Genomic DNA, 20806 nt, shown 5'->3' with positions numbered 1-20806 from the left:
TTAACCGGGAAACCGCAGCCCCCTCCTTTTACATTGAAACCCCATTTTAAATGGACAACCCAATTCATCCTTGAGATGGGAAATGCGCTGCTGTTTGCAACCTTTCCCGCATGTTAAGAAGGTTAAATAAGCCAAAACACTGTGGCCTACGATGGCTGCCTGCAAGCCGAAATATGCGACCTTGTAATGAAAGAGTGTACCCATTGTTCCCTAAAATGTGTCTTTTTTAACCACCTCTCCCTTCTCCTCCACCAGCTGCAAATGTTTCTCCTTCGCAGAGGCTCGTGAACATTAGAAAGAGAAAACGTAAGACGAGGGACGAGATGTTCACGGAGCTGCAGATGTCCTCCCACGCTGATAGAGCACAGCAGAATGCGTGGAGGCAGTCAATGTCGGAGATGAGAAAAGTCCAACATGAACGAGAGGAGAGGTGGCGGGCTGAAGACGATAGGTGGCGTCAGCTTGCAGACAGACGGCAAGAGGCAATGCTCCGTCTGCTGGAGCATCAAAGTGATATGCTCGAGCGTATGGTTGAGTTGCAGGAAAGGCAGCAGGAGCAGAGACCGCCGCTACAGCCCCTGTGTAACCAACAGCCCTCCTCCCCAAGTTCCATAGCCTCGTCACCCAGACGCCCAAGAACACGGTGGGGGGGCCTCCGTCCACCCAGTCACTCCACCCCAGATGATCGCCCAAGCATCAGAAGGCTGGGCTTCAATAAGAGTTAAAGTTTTAAAATGCAGTGTGTCCTTTTCCATCCCTCCTCCCCCACCCATCCCTGCTACCTTGGCAATTATCCCCCTACCTCTGTAAGGAACTAATAAACAATGCATGAATGTGAAAAAACAATGACTTTATTGCCTCTGCAAGCGGGAGGGGAGGGGAGGGTGGGGTGGGGTGGTTGGTTTACAGGGAAGTAGAGTGAACCGGGTTGGGGGGGGGTTGGAGGGTTCATCAAGGAGAAACAAACAGAAGTTTCACACAGTAGCCTGGCCAGTCACAAAACTCGTTTTCAAAGCTTCTCTGATGCGCACCGCGCCCTGCTGTGCTCCTCTAACCGCCCTGGTGTCTGGCTGCGCGTAATCAGCGGCCAGGCGAGTTGCCTCAACCTCCCACCCCGCCATAAATGTCTCCCCCTTACTCTCACAGATATTGTGGAGCGCACAGCAAGCAGCAATAACAATGGGGATATTCTTTTCGCTGAGGTCTGAGCGAGTCAGTAAGCTGCGCCAGCGCGCTTTTAAACGTCCAAATGCACATTCCACCACCATTCGGCACTTGCTCAGCCTGTAGTTGAACAGGTCCTGACTCCTGTCCAGGCTGCCTGTGTATGGCTTCATGAGCCATGGCATTAAGGGGTAGGCTGGGTCCCCAAGGATCACGATAGGCATTTCAACATCCCCAATGGTCACTTTCTGGTCCGGGAAGAAAGTCCCTTCCTCCAGCTTTCGAAACAGAGCAGAGTTCCTGAAGACGCGAGCATCATGTACCTTTCCCAGCCATCCCACGTTGATGTTGGTGAAACGTCCCTTGTGATCCACCAGGGCTTGCAGCAGCATTGAAAAGTACCCCTTGCGGTTTATGTAGTCGGTGGCTTGGTGCTCCGGTGACAAGATAGGGATATGGGTTCCGTCTATGGCCCCGCCACAGTTTGGGAATCCCATTTCAGCAAAACCATCCACTATTGACTGCACGTTGCCCAGAGTCACTACCCTTGCTATCACCAGGTCTTTCATTGCCCTGGCAAATTGGATCACAGCAGCCCCCACAGTAGATTTGCCCACTCCAAATTGATTCCCGACTGACCGGTAGCTGTCTGGTGTTGCAAGCTTCCACAGGGCTATTGCCACTCGCTTCTCAACTGTGAGGGCTGCTCTCATCTTGGTATCCTGGCGTTTCAGGGCAGGGGAAAGCAAGTCACAAAGTTCCATGAAAGTGCCCTTACGCATGCGAAAGTTTCGCAGCCACTGGGAATCGTCCCATACCTGCAGCACGATGCGGTCCCACCAGTCTGTGCTTGTTTCCCGGGCCCAGAATCGGCGTTCCACGGTATCAACCTGCCCCAGTAACACCATGATTTCCACATTGCTGGGGCCTGTGCCTTGTGAGAGGTCTATGGCCATGTCAATTTCCTCATCACTCTCGTCGCTGCGCTGCAATCGCCTCCTCGCCTGGTCCGGGTTTCGCCTTGGCATGTTCTGGCTCTGCATGTACTCCAGGACAATGCGCGTGGTGTTCATAGTGCTCATAATTGCCGCGGTGATCTGAGCGGGCTCCATGATCCCAGTGCTAGCTATGGCGCCTGGTCAGAAAAAAGGCGCGAAAGTAGTATCTGATGGACCAGGAGAAGGAGGGCGGGAGGGAGGGAGGGCCGAGTGACGACATGGCGTACAGGTACAGGAACAGGGAGAAACACAAACAACTGTCACACAGAATGGTCCCCCCAAAGATTAAACTGGAAACCCTGGGCTTAGCAGGCCGTTGATTTCACGGAGGAAGGGGAAGCAAATGAACACAGAACAAATCTATTTTTTACATCTTAAGGTGGCAGCCGACGCTGCAGCATGAGTGACAGCCATACCAGTATGACGATGACGGATACCAATCATAATATGCCATCATCTGCCAAAAGGCAAGGGGCTGCTGCTGTGTAGCAATGCAGCCCCACGTCTGCCAGCCCCACGTCCGCCAGCACCCAGCATCGCCCTCGGCCTCTTCTGGGTGCTTAGCAGACAATATTGGGCAATTGGCAGAAAATAGTATATTATGACTGGTAACCGTCATCATCGAAACAGTAGCATGTCTGCCCAGGTGGCCATGATTGACAGCCATACCAGTACGACGACGACGGGTACCAGTCATAATATACCATCGCCTGCAAGGGGCTGGTGCAATGCAGCACTATGGCTGCCAGCCCCACGGCTATCACTCATGCTACACCGTCTACCGCCAAAAGGCAGTTAGCAGCTGCTGCTGTGTAGCAATGCAGTCCCACGTCTGCCGGCACCCAGAGGACATATGGTGACGGTGAGCTCAGCTGAGCTGAGCGGGCTCCATGCTTGCCGTGGTATGTTGTCTGCACAGGTAACCCAGGTAAAAAGGCGCGAATCTATTGTCTGCCGTTGCTGTGACGAGGGGGGAGGGGCCTGACGACATGTACCCAGAACCGCCCGCGACACTGTTTTGCATCATCCGGGCATTGGGATCTCAACCCAGAATTCAAAGAAAAGGCGCGAACCGCTTCTCGGCTCGAGCTGTGGCGCAAACGTAGTATCTGACGGCCTAGGGGAAGGAGGGAGGGGGGCCGAGTGACGACATGGCGTACAGGCACAGGGAATTAAAATAAAGAACGGTGGCTGTGCATCAGGGAGAGACACAAACAACTGTCACAGACTGGTCCCCCCCAAAGATTAAACTGAAAACCCTGTTGACGGAGGGAGGGGGAAGCAAATGAATACAGAGAAAATCTATTTTTTACATCTTAAGACGACGGTGCAGCGTGACTGATAGCCCTCGGCATCTTTCTGGGTGCTTGGCAGCAAATACTGGGCGGTGTATGACGATGGTCTTCAGGCCTATTGCACGAGCTGCTGCTCAGGGAAGACTCTGCTAACGTGCGATGACCCGACTTGTAATAGGCCGGCTAACAGTCATAATACACCATTTACTGCCAAAAGGCAAGCCCCACGGCTGCCAGCACCCAGATCGCCGATGAAGGCTACCAGTCTACTGCACCGTCTACCGCCAAAAGGCAGTTAGCAGCTGCTGCTGTGTAGCAATGCAGTCCCACGTCTGCCGGCACCCAGAGGACATATGGTGATGGTGAGCTCAGCTGTGCTGAGCGGGCTCCATGTTGTCTGCACAGGTAACCCAGGTAACCCAGATAAAAAGGCGCGAATCTATTGTCTGCCGTTGCTGTGACGGGGGAGGGAGGGGCCTGACGACATGTACCCAGAACCGCCCGCGACACTGTTTTGCATCATCCGGGCATTGGGATCTCAACCCAGAATTCCAAGGGGCGGCAGAGACTGCGGGAACTGTGGGATAGCTGTGGGATAGCTACCCATAGTGCAATGCTCCGGAAGTCGACGCTAGCCTCGTACTGTGGACGAGGTCTGCCGACTAGAGCACCTAGAGCATTTTATTGTGTGGACATACACAATCGGCTGTATACAACCGATTTCAATAAAACCGGCTTCTATAAATTCGAACTAATTTCGTAGTGTAGACATACCCTGAGTCACTCAGCCATAGACAAATCTGCAGCCAATTCAGTCATGCAGCGCGCTGCCTCCTGCCCAGAGACGCTAAGTACCACCCAATGCGTGGGGGCCAGTGTTCACCCCCAACTCTCATGCTGCCACTAGGTGGCTGTAGGGGATACCCCCTGTCACCCACGCTCAGCCCACCCTGCGTCCCCAGCACTGAGGACACCACGCATGTGGCTTAGTGAGGCTCTGGGTGGAGGCCACCACATTTGGGCTCCTGCAGGAGTCCCAGGTCAGAGCTCAGCTGAGCCATCTGAAAAGGCCTCTCCCCATTGCTCCATCAGCAGCCTGGGTCCCTGCAACCAGGGCTACTGGGTCAGTTCTGTCCTGGGCCGGTTCCAGCCACCCCTCCTGCTGCACCCCCAGATCCTGACCTACTTCAGGAACACCAGCAGGAAGAAGACAGAGATGATGAGGATGAGGATGCCCATGGCGAAGCACAGGCGCAGATTCTCCACTGAGGAGATGGGTGGTTGAGCATCTGCAGACGCTGCTCGGCCTGGGAGCCCCACCAAGAAGGCGTTCTGCACCTCCTGCATGTGGAGCCCGCTCCAGGCCCTGGAGCTGCCCGGCACCGCCAAGCCGTACGGGGAGACCACGCTGCTTATAGTGAAGATGGATGAATGGGTCACGTAGTTAAACTCCATGTCCAGGGAGAGAGAGGAATCGCTTGTGGAGTACTCCAAGGTGCTGGAGGCCGCCTCTTCCTCCTCCTCCTTCTCCTTCTCCTCCTTCCCTGGGGCCGAGCTGGCCCCCGCCAGGACCCCGGGGCTGCGCAGGCTGCACTGGGCCGATGCCTCCCGCAGAATGTCCTCATCATTCTGCAGGGCCTGCAGCCCCTGCTCGGGCACCAGGGTCACCATCCTGCTAGGGTCACCAGCTTCCTGAGGCAAGAGAAGCACAGTGAGTGGTGGCAAAGCAGCAGCTTGGGCACCCGCCACTTGGAAGCCGCTTTGTAGGCCTCGTAGCAAATCCCACACTCCCTGGCGCACACGTCCAGCAGGACATCAGCCGGAGCCAGCGCCATGAGGCCTCGGCTGGGGTGGGACCTGATGCCTTCGAACTTGTCCTGGGGAAGCAGCAGGGTCCTAGCTGAGCTCGCTGGCTCAGGCCGTTACTGAGGGCCCATCCCCAGGGCTGCAGGAGCTGGACTGGCCTTGGCTCCCGCACCAGAGGAGCTGGGTGCTGAGGAAAGTTTCCCCCAGGGATGAAATCCGCCAGTAAGAGAGTCCTGGCTGCCCTGCTGGCTGTCTGAGTCCTCAGATCCTACCCTGAGCTAGCCCCTGGCCTGTGGCTTTGCCGCTGCAGAGAGCACAAAGTCCCCGAGGCAAGCCAAAGCCAACACAGGCAGGGGCGGCTCTATGTATTTTGCCACTCCAAGCATGGCAGTCAGGCAGCTTTCGGCGGCGCGCCTGTGGGAGGTCCGGCTGGTAACGTGGATTCGGCGGCATGCCTGCGGGAGGTCTGCCGGTCCTGTGTCTTCAGCGTAACCACCGCTGAAACCGTGGGACTGGCGGACCTCCCGCAGGCATGCTGCCGAAGGCTCCCTGATTGCCGCCCCCACAGCAACCGGCAGGCCGCCCCCCCGCGGATTGCCACCCCAGGCACGCGCTTGGTGTGCTGGTGCCTGGAGCCGCCCCTGAACACAGGCAGCGGAAGCAGGAACGGCATGGCTGCCTCAGCTCCTCGCTGTGACCCACCCGTGCTGGCAACAGCCCTGGGGAGCCAGCAGTGCCTTGCAATGGAGAGACCTGCCTGGAGAAGCCAAGGTGCTTTCTGAGCCCAGCAGGAGCGTTTCAGTGTAGACGTCACCTTCGCTGACCAGAGGGGTTCTCCCATCAGCATAGGCAATCCACCTCCCTGAGAGGCGGTTGCTAGGGCAACAGGAGAATTCTTCTATTGCCCTAGCACTGTCTACACCATGGGTTAGGTTGGCTTAACTACTCTATTCAGGGGTCTGGATTTTTTACACCCCTGAGCAACATATTTAGGCCAACTTAATTTTCTAGTGTAGACGAGGCCTGAGGCTGCTGTGCTGTAGCTGTGCCACTCAAGTGTAGACACTTCCTATGTTGAGGGAAGGGGATTTTCCAGTGCAGTGGTAGATCCACTTCCTCCAAGATGGTAGCTAGGTTTAAGGTGGAAGAATTCTTTCATCCACCCCAGGCTAGCTCAGTCTAATCTCAGGACTCAGAGCGTAACATTTCTGACTGTTCTGACCAACGTCATTTCTAAGCGTAGTCCAAGTCCGAATAACAGGCCAGGGCTGGGGAGTCGCGCACCTCAGGGTGCTGTTTGCACAGGGCCAAAGGCTGGAAATGGGACTGGCTGGTCACTGGCTTAGCCAGGCTGTGTTAACAGCAGTCACTGATATGTTCAGCTTCATTGCCCCTCCTTAGTGGGGCCATGGTGTATCCACACCAATCTGCACCCTGGCAGCTGTGACTCCTTGGGGGCGGGAGCAGAGTTTAAGAGGAAAGTGCTGGCCAAACAAACACAACCAGCAAAGTATGGAGGGGGAGGCTGCGCTGGATGGGGTAACCCCCCCCCATTGTCAGACATACGTGTGTGTGTGTTCGTGTTCATGTTTGTTCTCACAGCCCTCCTCACTGCTGGTATTCCCCGCAGTTAACCTGGAACAGACGATGCCTGGCTGGTGTGGCTTATTGTTATTATTTATTGTATGTCTTACCATCAATCCTGTGAGTCTCTGCCATCAGCCAGGGTGCTAGGCGCCATGCAAGTACAGGACAAAACATCCCAGCCCCAAAGCGCTGACACTCGAAGCAGCCCAGACAGACCCTGGACGGGGCAGGGAGAGCAGAGAGCACCTGAGCAGGGACAGTGGCAAATTACATGGCAGTGCCATGTTTTTTTTTGTGGGGGAGTGCGATTTGGAAGGAATAAGCTAAAGGGAAGGGAGAGGAGCCCTGAGGGGAAAAGGGTGAGTGGTTGGGGCGGCAGAAAAGAGTAAGGGGAATGATGCTGAGGTGATGTGGCTGTGAGGGAGGGAGCAAACAGGTAGTCAATCAACTCAGGGCAGAGAAGTCATAGAATATCAGGGTTAGAAGGGACCTCAATGTTTGCCGCAGATCCGTAAATGGCCCCATTAGGAATTGAACTCACAATGCTGGGTTTAGCAGGCCAATGCTCAAACCACTGAACTATCCCTCGCCACCACCACACGGGGAGGCACCTGCCAGGGTGGATTCCCTGCCACATTTCCCACTAGTCTGCTTCCTTTCCCCCCTGTGCAGGGCTGTTTGGTGCAGTATGGGACTTGGCCTAATGCCACAGCCTTGAGCTCACTACAGATTAGTACGTCACCCCTCCCCCGCAATCCCCAGCAGCCGTTTCAGTTCCGCTCCCTGCCCTGTCCCGCTCCCCCAGATTCAGCCGGATCTTGCAAAGCCCTGTCTGTCAGACCCTACTCGACATACTGGCCGGTAGGAGCAGAGCTGGGAGGGGGGTGAGGCAGCTCAGAAGACCTGGCCCAGCAGCAAAACCGGTGGGTCTTTGATCCAACAGCCCCAGGTCCCCACTGCTGTGGGTGGGAGCACACGCAGCAGCCAGGGACATGCTTTTGCCCTTACCTTTCCAGCAGCCATCCCAGCACCAGCATAGCTGCTGAACAGAGTCAAGCCAGCCAGCAGCAGGTGAGACTCTGAGGAAACTGCTTCCACTTGCTGGGGCTCTGCGACTGCGCTCCCCCAAGCTGCCAGCCCACCCATCTGGCACTTGGTGCAAAGGGCAAGGAAACACAGTATTGCATTGGGAGGAGCCGCTCACCAGTCGTGGGAGTCATTGATTACCGTGTGTGTGACAACAGCCTTGGAACAGGGAACGTTCAGGGAAAGGGGAAAGCCCTGGACCACTTCTGCCATCCTCTCGTCAGCTCCCATATTGAATCCAGCCCTGCCCCCACGCCGGGAGGGTGATAGCACCTTTGGGTTCAGCGGTAAACCCCCATGTGTGCTGCATGCTGCAGTACAGGCTGGAGGGGGCCTGCAATGAGGGGTTCCTGGGCCACAGTGGGCTCAGGAAGGGCCCCTCTCCTCCACCATGGCTGGAGTCAGAGCAGTTACCTCAGCTCTGCTCCCAGGCTTTGCTTTGACCCCCTCTACTGCCCAGGCGTGGGGTGGAATCCTTCTCCCTCTTTCCTCACCCCCAAGTGCCTAGCTGGTTATCTGCAGAAGGCAAATACAGCGACTGGCTGAGATGGCTCAGGCCTGGCCCCACTCTTTGTCCCCTCCCCGCCCCCACCAGGCAACTATTGACATGAGGATGTTGAAATCCAATTTCTCCTCCCCAGAGATCCTGGGGTTGCAGGACAAAGCGTTGCAACAGTGACCCTCCACGTGCTGCAGCACATGCAGGGCTCAGGCGGGGGTGGGGGGTGGGGCAGCATAGCACTCCCAGGCCTCAGCTTGCCCCAGAGTTTATGGCTGCTCTGAACCTCCAGCTCTCCCCCATCAGGCATTTCAACCAAGTGCCCAGAGGTGCTGGGTTGGCACAACGGCTCTCTCCCAGGGGACTGAGTCTCCATCCAACAACTACCTCCAAAGAGCATCCTGAAGGTGCAGAATCAAGCCCTCAGAATCAGAAATCAGTTGCCTAGGCTACCTTGACCCACCCCCTTGTGTGTATGCACCAGGATTCAGTCGTCACAGGCTCTGTTCTCCACAGGCACCTCCTTATTTCTTTTATCCATTGTGGTCAGCAGGCAGTCCTGGGCATTATTTACCACAGCACCCTGCACTGAACACAAGAGTAGTTGCTTCCTCAGGTGCTTTGCTATGTTGCTTTCACCACAGCACCTCAGTCCAGCACAGCTATTCATGAATTCAGCTTCACACCACCCCCTGCAAGTAGGTGGTAGCGTCATCCTCCTCATCCAGTTGATGAACACAGCACAGACCACGGAAGGCCAAAACCGTCAACAGTGGACACTCGCTTTGGTCGCCCAATTTGTGACACAGATCCTGCTTTTCCCGGCCAGTTAGTATTTTTATAGCCTGTTCTGTGTGCGAAGCAGACTGCCAATTGACCTCAGCTGCAGCAGTTGCAGATCCAGCCCCAGGGTACAGGTGGCGGGGGGCTATGGCTAGCGGGGGCTCAGCCCCCCCAATCTATCAGCCCAGCTCCCCAACTGCCCCTCACATGCATGTCCAGCTCGAGGGGAAGCCCTGACCCAACCTGTGGTGAGAAAGAGCCAAAAGGCTGGGGGTGGGGGGAAGCCAGGCTCAGGCCAGCCCCCTCCATGGGACAGGACATAGCTAGGAGGGCTTGCTCTGCAGCCCTCCTGTGGCCATGGGATAGGAGCCAGCGCTAGCTTGCTCTCCGACAGCCCCCAGTGAGTGCAGGGCCCAACGAGCTCACTGTCCTACCCCCACCCTCCAGGTAGCTGTTAAGTGTTAGCTTCCCCAACCGTAGTCACCCTCCCTCCGCCTATGGGCCAGGGGCATGCGCTGGGCACCCAGAAAATGAACTGTGAAAAAATTGGTGTAAGTGACATACCCATCGCCACACACGAACTCTGTGGCAGAGACAGGGATAGAATTGAGTCCTCCAGGGCAGCATTCAGCTGCCATAACCACGAGACTCTTTTCTCTTCCTACAGCCTTGCCTCATGCATGGCACAGCGCCCGACTTCTGCACCGAATGTGATCATGAGAACACTGTATATGCACAAGGAGGCTGAATACTCCGCACCCCCAATCATTCCCCTTCCAACCTCCGTTCTGCACTTCAATTAGGCTGTAGGAGTGACAATCTTTGCTCTCAGTACTCGTGCCTGGCCCCCCAGCAGCTGGGAGCAGCAATTGCAGGAGAAGTCCTGCTCAGCCCTGATAGCTCTTCACTCAGAGAGAGAGAGAGAGAGAGAGAGAGTGTGTGTCTCTCTCTCCCCAAGGCCACCCCCTGCCGCATTTCACATTCCCGCTCCAGAATGAAACGGGTCAGAGTTTTTGATTGACATGGGCACAAGAACGTATTTTACCTGATCTCATTCTGAGAAGTGGCTGAGTGGGTTTGGCTGAAGCTTCCCAAAATAATTCAGCTTGAGGCAAACATGGGCCTGGGAAATATCAGTCCAAATGCATAACGTTTGGCACAGTTATAAGCACTGAAAACAGGGTATTGTAAAGGGAAGCATCAGGTCACCTTAACAATAGGGGGCACTGGCAACTCTGTACAGCATTGCAGGGAGGGGTCGTGGGGAAGAGCTTCGGTATTAACTGACTCCAGAGTAAATCTGCTTTGTTTGAAAATAAAGAAGTCTCTTTCCTAGCCCCAACCCCTAGGATCCAAGAACCAAGCCAGGCTCCATCATCTCAGGCATGAGGCACAGACAAATCCAAACCCTTACTGATACAGGTACACCTACCCGTGCTGCAGTCACACCTTGAATTGCCCCCGAGTGCAGTACAGCCACCGCAGTCTTAGCAGCATCAGCTCTGCACGGCTAACAGGAGAGAAATGCAGGGACAATGTAGCATAGCCAGTTAAATCTGTACATCTGGGAAGGATGAAGGGCCAAGGACCAACTGAACATGCACTCCCAGTGCGATACTGTTGGCTAACACACTATGGAAGGGAATAGTTAGGAGGAGGGAGGTGGTATTACCTCTGTACATGGCCCTAGTAAGACTATCACTGGATACTGCATCCAGTTCTGCTGTCCACACGTTAAAGAAAGGTTTAAGATTTGGAAATGGTTCAGCAAAGAGCTACAAGAATTGCCTGGGGCCTGGAACCCCCCATGAGAGCTCAGTGAGAGACTGAAGGAGCTCAATCTATTTAGTTTATCCAACAGAAGGGGCAGAGGTAATTTCTTCATGGTCTCTCGGTACCTACATTGAGGTCTTGCTGATACTACGGGGCTCTTTAATTGAGCAGACTGACAAAAGCAAAATAAGCTGCAATGGCCAGAATTTGAAGTCAGCAAAATTCAAACTGAAAACAAGATGCAAAATTTAAAGGAAGTGTAATGAGCCCAGGCTGCTTCTTCATCACTTGGTGTCTAAAATCAAGACTGGATGGCTTTCCAAAAGCTGCACTTAGGAATTGAGCTAGATACACAAACCACTGGGTTAGGTTCTGCAGGAGCTCTGACTAGATGATCAGCACGCTCCCTGCAGGTCACAGAGCTGCGCAATAAAAAGGTACCATTTTTACATCAGCTCTTCCAACAGTAGCTGTACTCTGAGGGTACATCTACACTACAGCGGGGAGTCGATTTAAGATACGCAAATTCAGCTACGTGAATAGCGTAGCTGAATTCGACGTATTACAGCCGACTTACCCCGTTGTGAGGACGGCGGCAAAATCGACTTCTGCCGCTTTTTGTCGGCGGCGCTTACTACCACCTCCGCTGGTGGAGTTAGAGCGCCGATTCGGGGATCGATTGTCGCGTCCCGACGGGACGCGATAAATCGATCCCCGAGAGGTCGATTTCTACCCGCCGATTCAGGCGGGTAGTATAGACCAGGCCTGAGAGGGTCTTTGGCGAAATTCTCTCCAGTATCTGTCCAAGGCTGGCAGCAGGAGGTTGGCCATAAAGGGCTGGGGATGGCAGGGCACCATGGAACCAACAGGGAAAGGAGGGAAGCTGGCAAAGAAGTAGGCAGCCTGCTGGTGGGGGAGGTAAGGTGAGGTGGGTAGGAGGGAGGCTGCTGAGAGGGAAGATCCGTCCATTGTCTGCAGGACCCACCTTCCTCTCTAACTTACAAGGTGTGACCAGAACACCCAGGGTGCAAGGGAGGCTTCAGGTGGGGACATGAGGCTTGACCTGTGTTACCAGCATAGGCCCCCCCACAATGGCATTGCCATAGCCCAAGATGCAGAGCCTTAGCTGTTGCAGCTGCCACGGGCTGTGGAGGGAGTGCTAGCTCCTAGCAGGGCCCTTGGTTTGTTATTGTTCAGTTTCATGCTCCTTTCTTTTCTTTGCCAGAAACAAGACACAAATAGGTTTGAACAACCAGCAGCCAGCAATTCCCAGCAGCGACAGGCGAGACTCATTCCCACAGTCCAATCCCAGCTACCACATGGGGGGAGGGCCAAGAAACACCTTCTCCTAGCTCTGCATTTTCCAAGGACCTTTGGCTTGAGGCTTGTTTATGGGCAGGCTGTGGACCTTGCTTCTTGGCTTGGTCATTCATTACCTCTGCCTTACCTTTGGCATAGGTGGCTGGAGAGTGTTACAGAAACACCAGTGATACTGCATTCACACATGCCAGGCCTTGCCCCCGGAGCAGCAGCTGGAGGATCTAACCTGACAGTCCCAGGGCAAAGACACAACAATGGGACGCGGGCCTTTCCCTACAGACACTGCCACGTTTCCAGCAAACAGCTGCACGTAAGGGCTTGTCTTTGCTGGAGCCTCCCTCCCTGCCCCCACCCTGTCCCCCAATACACCCCGGTTCACAACCTGCCTGAGCTTTGAACCTGCCAGAGCCACAGGGGCACCCTCCTCCCCCTGCCCCTCTGAGGCGCTCGCAGTCCCTGGGGCATGGGAGCCAGGGGCAGGAAATTCAATCCAGGCTTTGCCAGGACCCATCCTTTGAAGGCATTTATTCACATACAGGCTCAGTAGTGAAATACATACGTGTGATGGCTATACTATGCTCTTAGCCTTCCCCAAGGGCTTCAGGCACCTCAGTGCCACCGGGAAGCGTGCTGTGGAAAGGCCTGGCTCACAGGCTGGGGGCAAGCACGGCAGGGGAGGGAGCCTTTCCAAAGACTGTGAATGGCTATCCAACTACAGAAGCAGTTTCTCCTCCCTTGGTGTTCACACCTCAACTGCTAGCCAAGCACCTCACCCTCCCTGATTGAACTAACCTCGTTATCTCCACACTGATTTATACCTGCCTCTGGAGATTTCCATTACTTGCATCTGAAGAAGTGAGGTTCTTACCCACGAAAGCTTATGCTCCCAATACTTCTGTTAGTCTCTAAGGTGCCACAGGACCCTCTGTTGCTTTTTCTAAAGTGGGTGGGTGAGGTGGGAGCTAGTAAACAGGTGCAGGCTGGGCAGCTCTGGCTACTGAACTCGCAAGGCCCATAGCACCATGGCCTACAGATTGGCCCCAAGGGTCAGTGGGGAGATGGCACTGGGGGCAGGGGGAGTTGTGGGACACAGGCTCCAGCTCATTGGGAACTCAGACCCCAAACTCATTTGCGAGGGTCAGTGCCAAGTTGAGCTGGATGAGACATGGGGATGAGGTGCTGTGCATGCTGCTGCCATTGCCATAAGCCCATGCCACCTTCTGACCCCCCTGCCCCACGCTGGGGGCACAGCAACTGTTCTGTGAGAGGGGCTCTGGAGAGCGGTCAAAGCCGCTTTCCTAGACTGAGCCAGGGACCAGCCTGCTCTCTGAGGCAAAGGCAGAGGGGCCTTTGGGTTTTTTTTGCCTAGACCTAATGCTGACTTTGGATCCCCAATCAGACATGTCCCAAGATGCACCTCCTCAGAGTCCTCAGCCTGGAACCGCCCCCACATAGGGTCCTGGAGCCTAGAGAGAGCGGGACAGCTGGGGAAGATACCAAAGGAAGCTCCAGCATGAACCTGCTGTTCCAGCACTGAGCCCTGTATCAGGGAGGAAGGGCCCGATCCTGCCTCTCCCCACTCCACCTCCCCACAGAAGGCCCTGGGAGCGAAGGGGACTCAGCCACCCACAGGATCAGGACCCAGCAATAAAAGGCCCTGGGGATGGGGTGAGTGACCTCTGTGGGACCCCTGCCCCATTTCAATCTGAGTTTATTTAGGCAGCTCCTCCATGTCATTGGTGTGGGTAGTGCCCCCCTGCTGTGCTGAGAAACAGGCCCTGGGACCCCACTGACATGGCCCTTCTTCCAGCCCTCCTGGGTCCCTCAGATGGGAAGTGACTCCCCGCCCCCCCAGACCAGGGATGCTCGTAATGCCACCTGACCATGGCACAGAGAGAGCATGCAGCTCCCCCAAGGCACGTCTCGCAGCCTTGGGCCCATCAGCCTTCCACTGTTTTGCCAGTCATGGGGCCGGGGCCAGAGAAGCAGCCAGTGGGTCCTACATTCCAGAGCCTTCCTCCCAGAGCTCAGCCGCTGAGCAGATCAGTGAGGGAACTGCCTAGTGCTGCTCTGGAGAGCCAGGCCTGGCATCAGCAGGTCTAGCTCCACCTGCACTGTAGTCCTACAGCCTCCTATCCCAGTCCTATGCCGTGGCCTTCCCACACCCCAGCTCTGCCGCCACCCTGCAGTGCCCCCTGCTGGTCTCTGAGGGGCAGGTGAGCCAACACCACCAGCTCTGAGGAGCTGGGCTTTGCTGATGCAGACAGATGAGGATAACCAGTGAGATCCCAGCACTCCCATTGCCATTGGGGATCCAGGACAGGCTTTGAACCTCGGCCCATGGAGGTAAAAGGCCAGTACCCAACATTGAGTCACCCTTCAACTGCCCTCACACTTAAGAAAACATGAGTAAACAGCCATCAGCACAAACCAGCTGCGCCTGGAGGAACGAGACAGGCTGGTTCAGCTTGTAGGTTAAGGTCTAGAGAGCAGGGACTTACTGAAATCGTTACTTATTAATTAAAATGGAGAAGCAATTAACCAAATTCCCTGCTCCCAATGCAAAGCTGCCAACAGTTCCATCAAGAACATCACCCCATGCATGGCTAGCTCCCGCCTGTAGCTTTGGCACGAGTGCCCTGCTCTCCCCCACCGTGCTGGCTCAGGGCGGCAGCAGCGGCCCAAGGAAATCAGAGCCTTAGCTTGGAGATGCACATTTATTTTCAGCCAGGACCTGGCAGGGCTGGACAAATGGCCCCACAATTCCAGCGGGACCACCTGTGCAGAGCAGCTGTGGGCCCCATCCTGCAGGGTCATCTGCAAGTTCTCCAGTCACATCGCTGACGGATGCTACTTGGTTTGTCCCTCCCCAAACCCAGTGACGGGAGTGGGCCCTCCCACTCCATGCCTGACCTGCGCTATCAGCCTGCAGTCCAAGGTGCAAGACTGGAGCAGCCACTTAAATTCAGAACCAGCCCCCACTATGTCTAGCTAGCAGATCCAACCTGACAGACAGCTCCTTGCCAGCAGACACACGGGCCCTCCCCCTGCAATGGGAGCTGGGTTAAAGTGTGTGTGTTGGGGGTGCTAATCATGGTTCTCCCAGCATGGTCAGCTGGTTAAGGGTCAGATCCCTCCGGTGCAGGAGTGTGAGGGCTTCGAGCAGTCGGGTTGTGAGGGCCTGACAGGGCTCCTAGAGAATCCCATGCTTGCTGCCAAGTGCTTGTCCTTTCCCAGCAACAGCAGCCCCTGGAGGAGCTCTGGTTTCCCAAGTGCCCGGGTCCATGCAGAAAGGGAGGTACTCAGAGCACAAAAGGAAGCTACTGACTGAACCAGTCTTCTCCGGCTTGGAGGAAACAATGTAGTGGATCATGTTGCTGAAGGCAAATAAATACATTAGACAGGGAGGGGACGGGCTTGCAGCCCCCCAGGCATCTTGGGAGCACACAGACAGGCAAGGCAAGGGAGGCAGAAATCCATCGACACTCATGGGGACTTGAGACAGACCATGAGTCACTCAGCAGCGTCTGCTTCCATCTGCATAGCACAGGGGGCGATTGCAGGGGTTACGGTGGGGGGAAGAGGGGTGTGGCTAAACATGCCTACAAGAGCATATGAGAACATTCAGCCCCGGAGTTACCCCTCCCTCCCCAGGACATGAGGGGACAGTGCACATTCCAGTCCTCCCCAAAGCAGCCTCACAGTCACAGGCTCTGAGCAGTGCAAAGTGTACACGTGACATTGGGAGGGGCGGTTGATACGCTGTGGCATGGGGATGAGCAGATCTCCGAGGAACCTTGGGCAGCAGGCCTTCCCAGCTGATGGCTCTTCCAGCCCCAAGAGCCCAGCAGCTGCTCCCTGGCTAGCTGCTGTGGAAGATGCGGATGCGCTGCACGATGTCTTTGCGGCAGAGGGGGCAGATGCGCAGAGTCTCGCAGCATGTTTGGCAGCAGCACACATGACCACAGTTCAGGAAGATCATCTGGGCCTGCAGGAAGGAGGCAGAGTGGAGATGGGGTTCATACTGCTCCTGCCCCATCCACCGCACAGCAGAAAGCCTGGTGCACACAATCACCAGCTAGGCCTTGCAGCACCCTCCAGGTAGAAGAGCAGTGTCACTCCTCTTTTATAGAGGGGAAACTGAGGTACAGAGCGGGGCTGTGAATTGCCCAAGCTCACTCAGTGAGTCCATGGCAGAGCTGAGACTAGAATCCAGGTGTCCTGATCTCTGGTCCCTTTCTCTAAGCACTGCATGTTTCTATTGAAGCAGATCCAGTGTTGGGCCCAGCTTTCACTCTCCTATGTTCCTGAATACACTGAGCAAAGCAGGGCTCGCGAAGCAGAGAGCTCAGGCACTGCCACTCTGGAGAGCTGGGGTTGGACAGAGCTAGTCTGCGGGGATCAGGGCTGTCAGCAACCCCCGCCTGACCCTGTATCTTGCCCTGCCCCATTTTCAGGGATAAACCCAGGTGAAAACTCAAATCTCTCCCCCACCTGCCAAGTGACTCATCCTACTCCCCCATCCCGCTTGTGAGCACCCCTTGGAAGGACACCAAGGTGAGCAGGGTCAGCATCTCCACTCGCTGCTCTTCTCAGCCAGCTGTTTGGCAGCCCAGGGCTGGGCTCGCAGACGTGAAGAGGACACACTGGGCTCTTGGCAAGTGCCGAGGATCAGAAGCAGCTCCCTACAGCAGCCAGCTATTGAGGCAGGAGGTGGTGTCGTGTGCCTTCCAGCCTCCACAAAGGGAGAGATGAGAGGGCCCTGCCCTGGGCTAGGCTGCTGAGCCCACCCAGTAGGTCAGCTCCGGGAGCTCCCTGCTATACACTGCTGCACAGCTGCAGCATTCTAGCCATCAGTCCCTCCACCAGCTCCAGGATCTCACCTCCTGTTCCATGCAGACCACACACTCAGACTTCCTCTCGTCCAGCTCCAGCTGGGGTGCAGAAGGGAGGATTTCTTCAAGGGGGGCGCTCGGCTCTGGGGCAGCAGGGCCCTTGGTCTCAGTGCTCTTCAGCAGCTCTGCAGTCAGCAGGAGAAAGCATGAGTGCCAGCACTAGCCTTCTCTTAACACCAGCCCCCAGGCCAAGCAGTATATCACGGATCCCTTCCATCTGAACAGTGGGAGGCTGCAGCAACAACAGGCTCTGCAGCTCCTCCCTAGTCTGCCTCTTCTCCAGCTCCTATTCAGCCCTGCACATTCCCCACTCCCCACTTGGGCTGTCCAGTGCCTGCACAGAGCTGCAGACCTTCAGCCCAGAGGACTAGGAGGCTGCTGGACGCTTATAGAACACTGAGGCAGAGGAATAAGTTGGTGGTACCTGGGATTGTTTTAGCCACAGCCAGGATCTCCTGGGCTCGCCTGAGGATCGCGCGCTGCAGGCCAGTTTCTGTGATTCCAATCTGCAACACAAGGAGAGGCCAGTTAGCTCTGAGAGGCCAGGGCTGAGAACAGAGCCCCTGGGGAGGCAGAGCGAGAGGGAGGCCATGTTTCCCCAAGCAGGATACACAGCCTGGGCAAGGCTCGTCGGCTTCATGCCGCAATGCCTTGGGAAGCAGGCGATGCCTTCCTGCGTCTCCACTAGGCCCTGGAGCAGAACAGCATTTATTGGCATGGGCCAGCAAAAGGCCCGGAGAGCACTCAAGGGAGGATGAAGGTGCCAAGCCAGCTGTACAGATTCCTTCCCAGCAGATGCTGCAGGGGGTAGCTTCTGCACAGCAGCAGCCGTTTGGTAAGGCCCCTGTGTCAGGGGACAGGCCCTTGGAAGAGCACCCAACTGGATCTGGCACATGGGACTGCATGAGGCACTCCATCCAGCCTCCTCTTCTCTCCCCCCCGCACACACAACAGTAAGCACAAAACCCAACAGGGCTTCCCTAGGCTGCCCAGGCCCAGGGCCATGGCAGGATCAGCCCCTAGAGTGCAGGGCAGAGGCAGGGAGTGACATTACAGGGGCGTTTGCCATCATACCTTTGCCAGGTCGCTGAGGGTCATGGTGCTGAGCATTTCCAGCGACAGCCGATGATGGGCAAAGATTGGTACGTACTGTTCAGCCGACAGTTCGATTAGCAGGTTTATCAGCTGCCTCTCCAAGCCCTCCTCCTGCAAAAGACAAGGCAAGTCCCAGCCATCCCCCGGCCAGGAAGCGCGCAGGGTCAGCCCCCGATCAGGAAGCGCGCGAGGTCAGCCCCGGGTCGGGGGGAGACCCTGTTCCAAAGTCACATAAGAGGAACAAGCACTGCTCCCAAACCAGCTCTCTAGGCCAACCCCCTGCTCTAGGTAATCACTGGTTAGAAGCCTTCCTCAGAGGTATGTTTGCTCCCCAAGAGATGCTGGATCCCTGGAAGCACTGCTGCATCTGAGCAGCATTTGCACCTTTCTAGTTTACCTGCCACGTCCCAAATGTTCCATTTCTGGAAGAGTAAAACCAAGGGTTTGACAGTTCCATTCTGGCAGGTACCTGCCCTCCCAAAGTGCTTTACAAACTCCAGTCGATATGCAAGCCAACCGGGATCAATTCAGCCATTGCTGAAATCAGCCACCCGAGCCACCACTCCAGCAGCTCTGTAACAGTGCACAACACAGGGCAAAAGTTATGGGCAGGAAGTGAAAAGACTCCTGCATTCAACCGAAATTGCAGGGGAATTTGGGGAAGCTGAATGCAGCTACCTGAGCTGAAGTTTGGCTAAGACCAAAAGTCCTATTCTTAAAACAGCTAACAGTGTAATCACCACCAGGAGCTAAAAATTCAGGCTGAGGCCCATCCCTCTGGCAGCCCAGCGCCCCCAGTGCCATGCTGGCTTTGGCTCACTGCAGGCTCAAAGGGAAGAGCATCTCCTCCTGACAGGCGCACTGGGATTTCTGTGGAGATGCTGAGCAGCCCAACCCTGCCTAGGGCAGGGAGGTCTAGCAAGGCACCGCACAAGGGGGTCAGAGGAAAGCAGATCTGGTAGCGTTTCAGCCGTTGTAGTGACACTGCTAATGGAACCGCTCTCCAGCCCTAGCTCCAGCACGTGGGCAGGGCAATGGAAAGTGCTTGTTACCGGCTTAGATTTGGGGCAGCGCCTAGTACCATGGCCCCCAGGACTACCACAATCCCAGCACTACCCCGCAGTGACCTGGAGTTTCAGTGAGAGAGGTTTCTGGTTCAGCAGACGCTGATACTGGATCAGCCAGTAGTTCTCCTGCTTCGTTTCACTTTTTGCCTCCATCTCCAGCTACAAGAAAAAGAAGGTGAATTAGAACCCGGGCTCTAGGGAGTTTGAATTGCAGAGCCAAAGGGGAAGCCAACAGCACCGTCAGTGTGGAGCAAGCTCAGAGCCCCCGATGGTAGCTCACATTGCCATGGAGCGCCAGGGCTGGAACCTTAACGGCCTCCTGGGGCTGGCTCTGCTTTGATCCCCACATCCCTCCTCTTGCTCACCCCCAGGATTCTCCATCTCCCTTCCGCCCCCACCCTCCAGGCACCCTTGTCCCACACGCTGGGACCAAACTGTGCTAAGGGGCTGCCAGTGGCTATGGCTTGAGAAGATGAAGCACGTCGGCAGGCCATGGATATCGCATAGGGTCTTGGTGTCCTACTTCCCTCCTCCCCTAGAAACAACCACTGCAATGGTAATCACTGGTTAGAAGCCTTCCTCAGAGGTATATACCATTGCTCTGGCAGGGAGGGAGTATGCATGATGACCTCTGCCAAACACAGTGCCCACACTGGTCCAGAGACACTAAGAGCCTGATTCAAAGCTCTCCAAAGTCACTGGCAAGGCTCCCATTGACACTAATGGGCCCTATGAGCACAGAATATCACATCCCTCGTCTTGGTCCCCTTTTCTCCCCCTGGCCACCCCCCACATAGCACTGCCTGTTGCTCCTGGTCTACGCAGAGTCATTAACAAGTCCCACCACATACCAGGATTTGTTGCAGTTCCTCTTCCCTTTGCTTCTTCTCCTTGAGCAGCTGCTGCAGCATGTAGCTCAGGGCTCGGCGTTGCTCTGTGATCACCTCCTGCAGCAGAAGCAGAGGCAGCCCTGTCTCCAGACCACATGGAGGCTATGGCAGGGGTGCAGCTGCAGAGCTTTGTCCCTCAGCCACACCCCACAACCTCCAGTGGGCAGAGCATTTATTTTGCTCAAATACTCAACCAAAGTTTTTGAGCCATGTCCAACTGAACCTCAGCAAAGCTGAGCAGACGCCCAATCCCACTCTTGGGGAGATCTCTGCTGGGGGCCAGGGGTTGCTCCCGTGCGCATTAGACCCAGTAATGGCAGTTCGCCCATTCTCAACGTACCGCCCTGCACTTGTCCATTACCCCAGTCCTGCCACACGTTGTGCAGAGTGACCAGACTCACTGAGGCAGCCCTTCATCCATAATCCACCCGCACACTCCAGCTGGTGACTCTGCCTCGATCTATAGCAACAGGAACAACTGTATTCCCCTTCCTTATCTGCAGCAAGGCCACAGAGGCTGAGCTCTGCAAACCTGCCAGGTACCCAGG

General features: G+C 55.8%; 1 protein-coding gene across 1 annotated transcript in view; it reads right to left on the bottom strand.

Annotated features, from left to right (window-relative positions):
* Positions 1–15652: 15652 nt before the first annotated feature.
* Positions 15653–20806, bottom strand: part of LRSAM1 (leucine rich repeat and sterile alpha motif containing 1) — a gene marked incomplete in the record, with an annotated part of 55449 nt that continues 50295 nt past the window's right edge. Inside the window, 6 exon segments of the mRNA XM_034793323.1 lie at positions 15653–16299; positions 17195–17331; positions 17631–17712; positions 18281–18412; positions 19429–19527; positions 20220–20315. Of these exon segments, the coding sequence (XP_034649214.1) occupies positions 16174–16299; positions 17195–17331; positions 17631–17712; positions 18281–18412; positions 19429–19527; positions 20220–20315 (672 nt within the window).

The sequence above is a fragment of the Trachemys scripta genome, chromosome 17 (assembly GCF_013100865.1).
Source record: "Trachemys scripta elegans isolate TJP31775 chromosome 17, CAS_Tse_1.0, whole genome shotgun sequence".
In the NCBI taxonomy this organism is placed as follows: Eukaryota; Metazoa; Chordata; order Testudines; family Emydidae; genus Trachemys; species Trachemys scripta.
The sequence above is the reverse complement of the archived record's forward strand: the minus strand, read 5'-3'. Positions and strand labels throughout refer to the sequence as shown.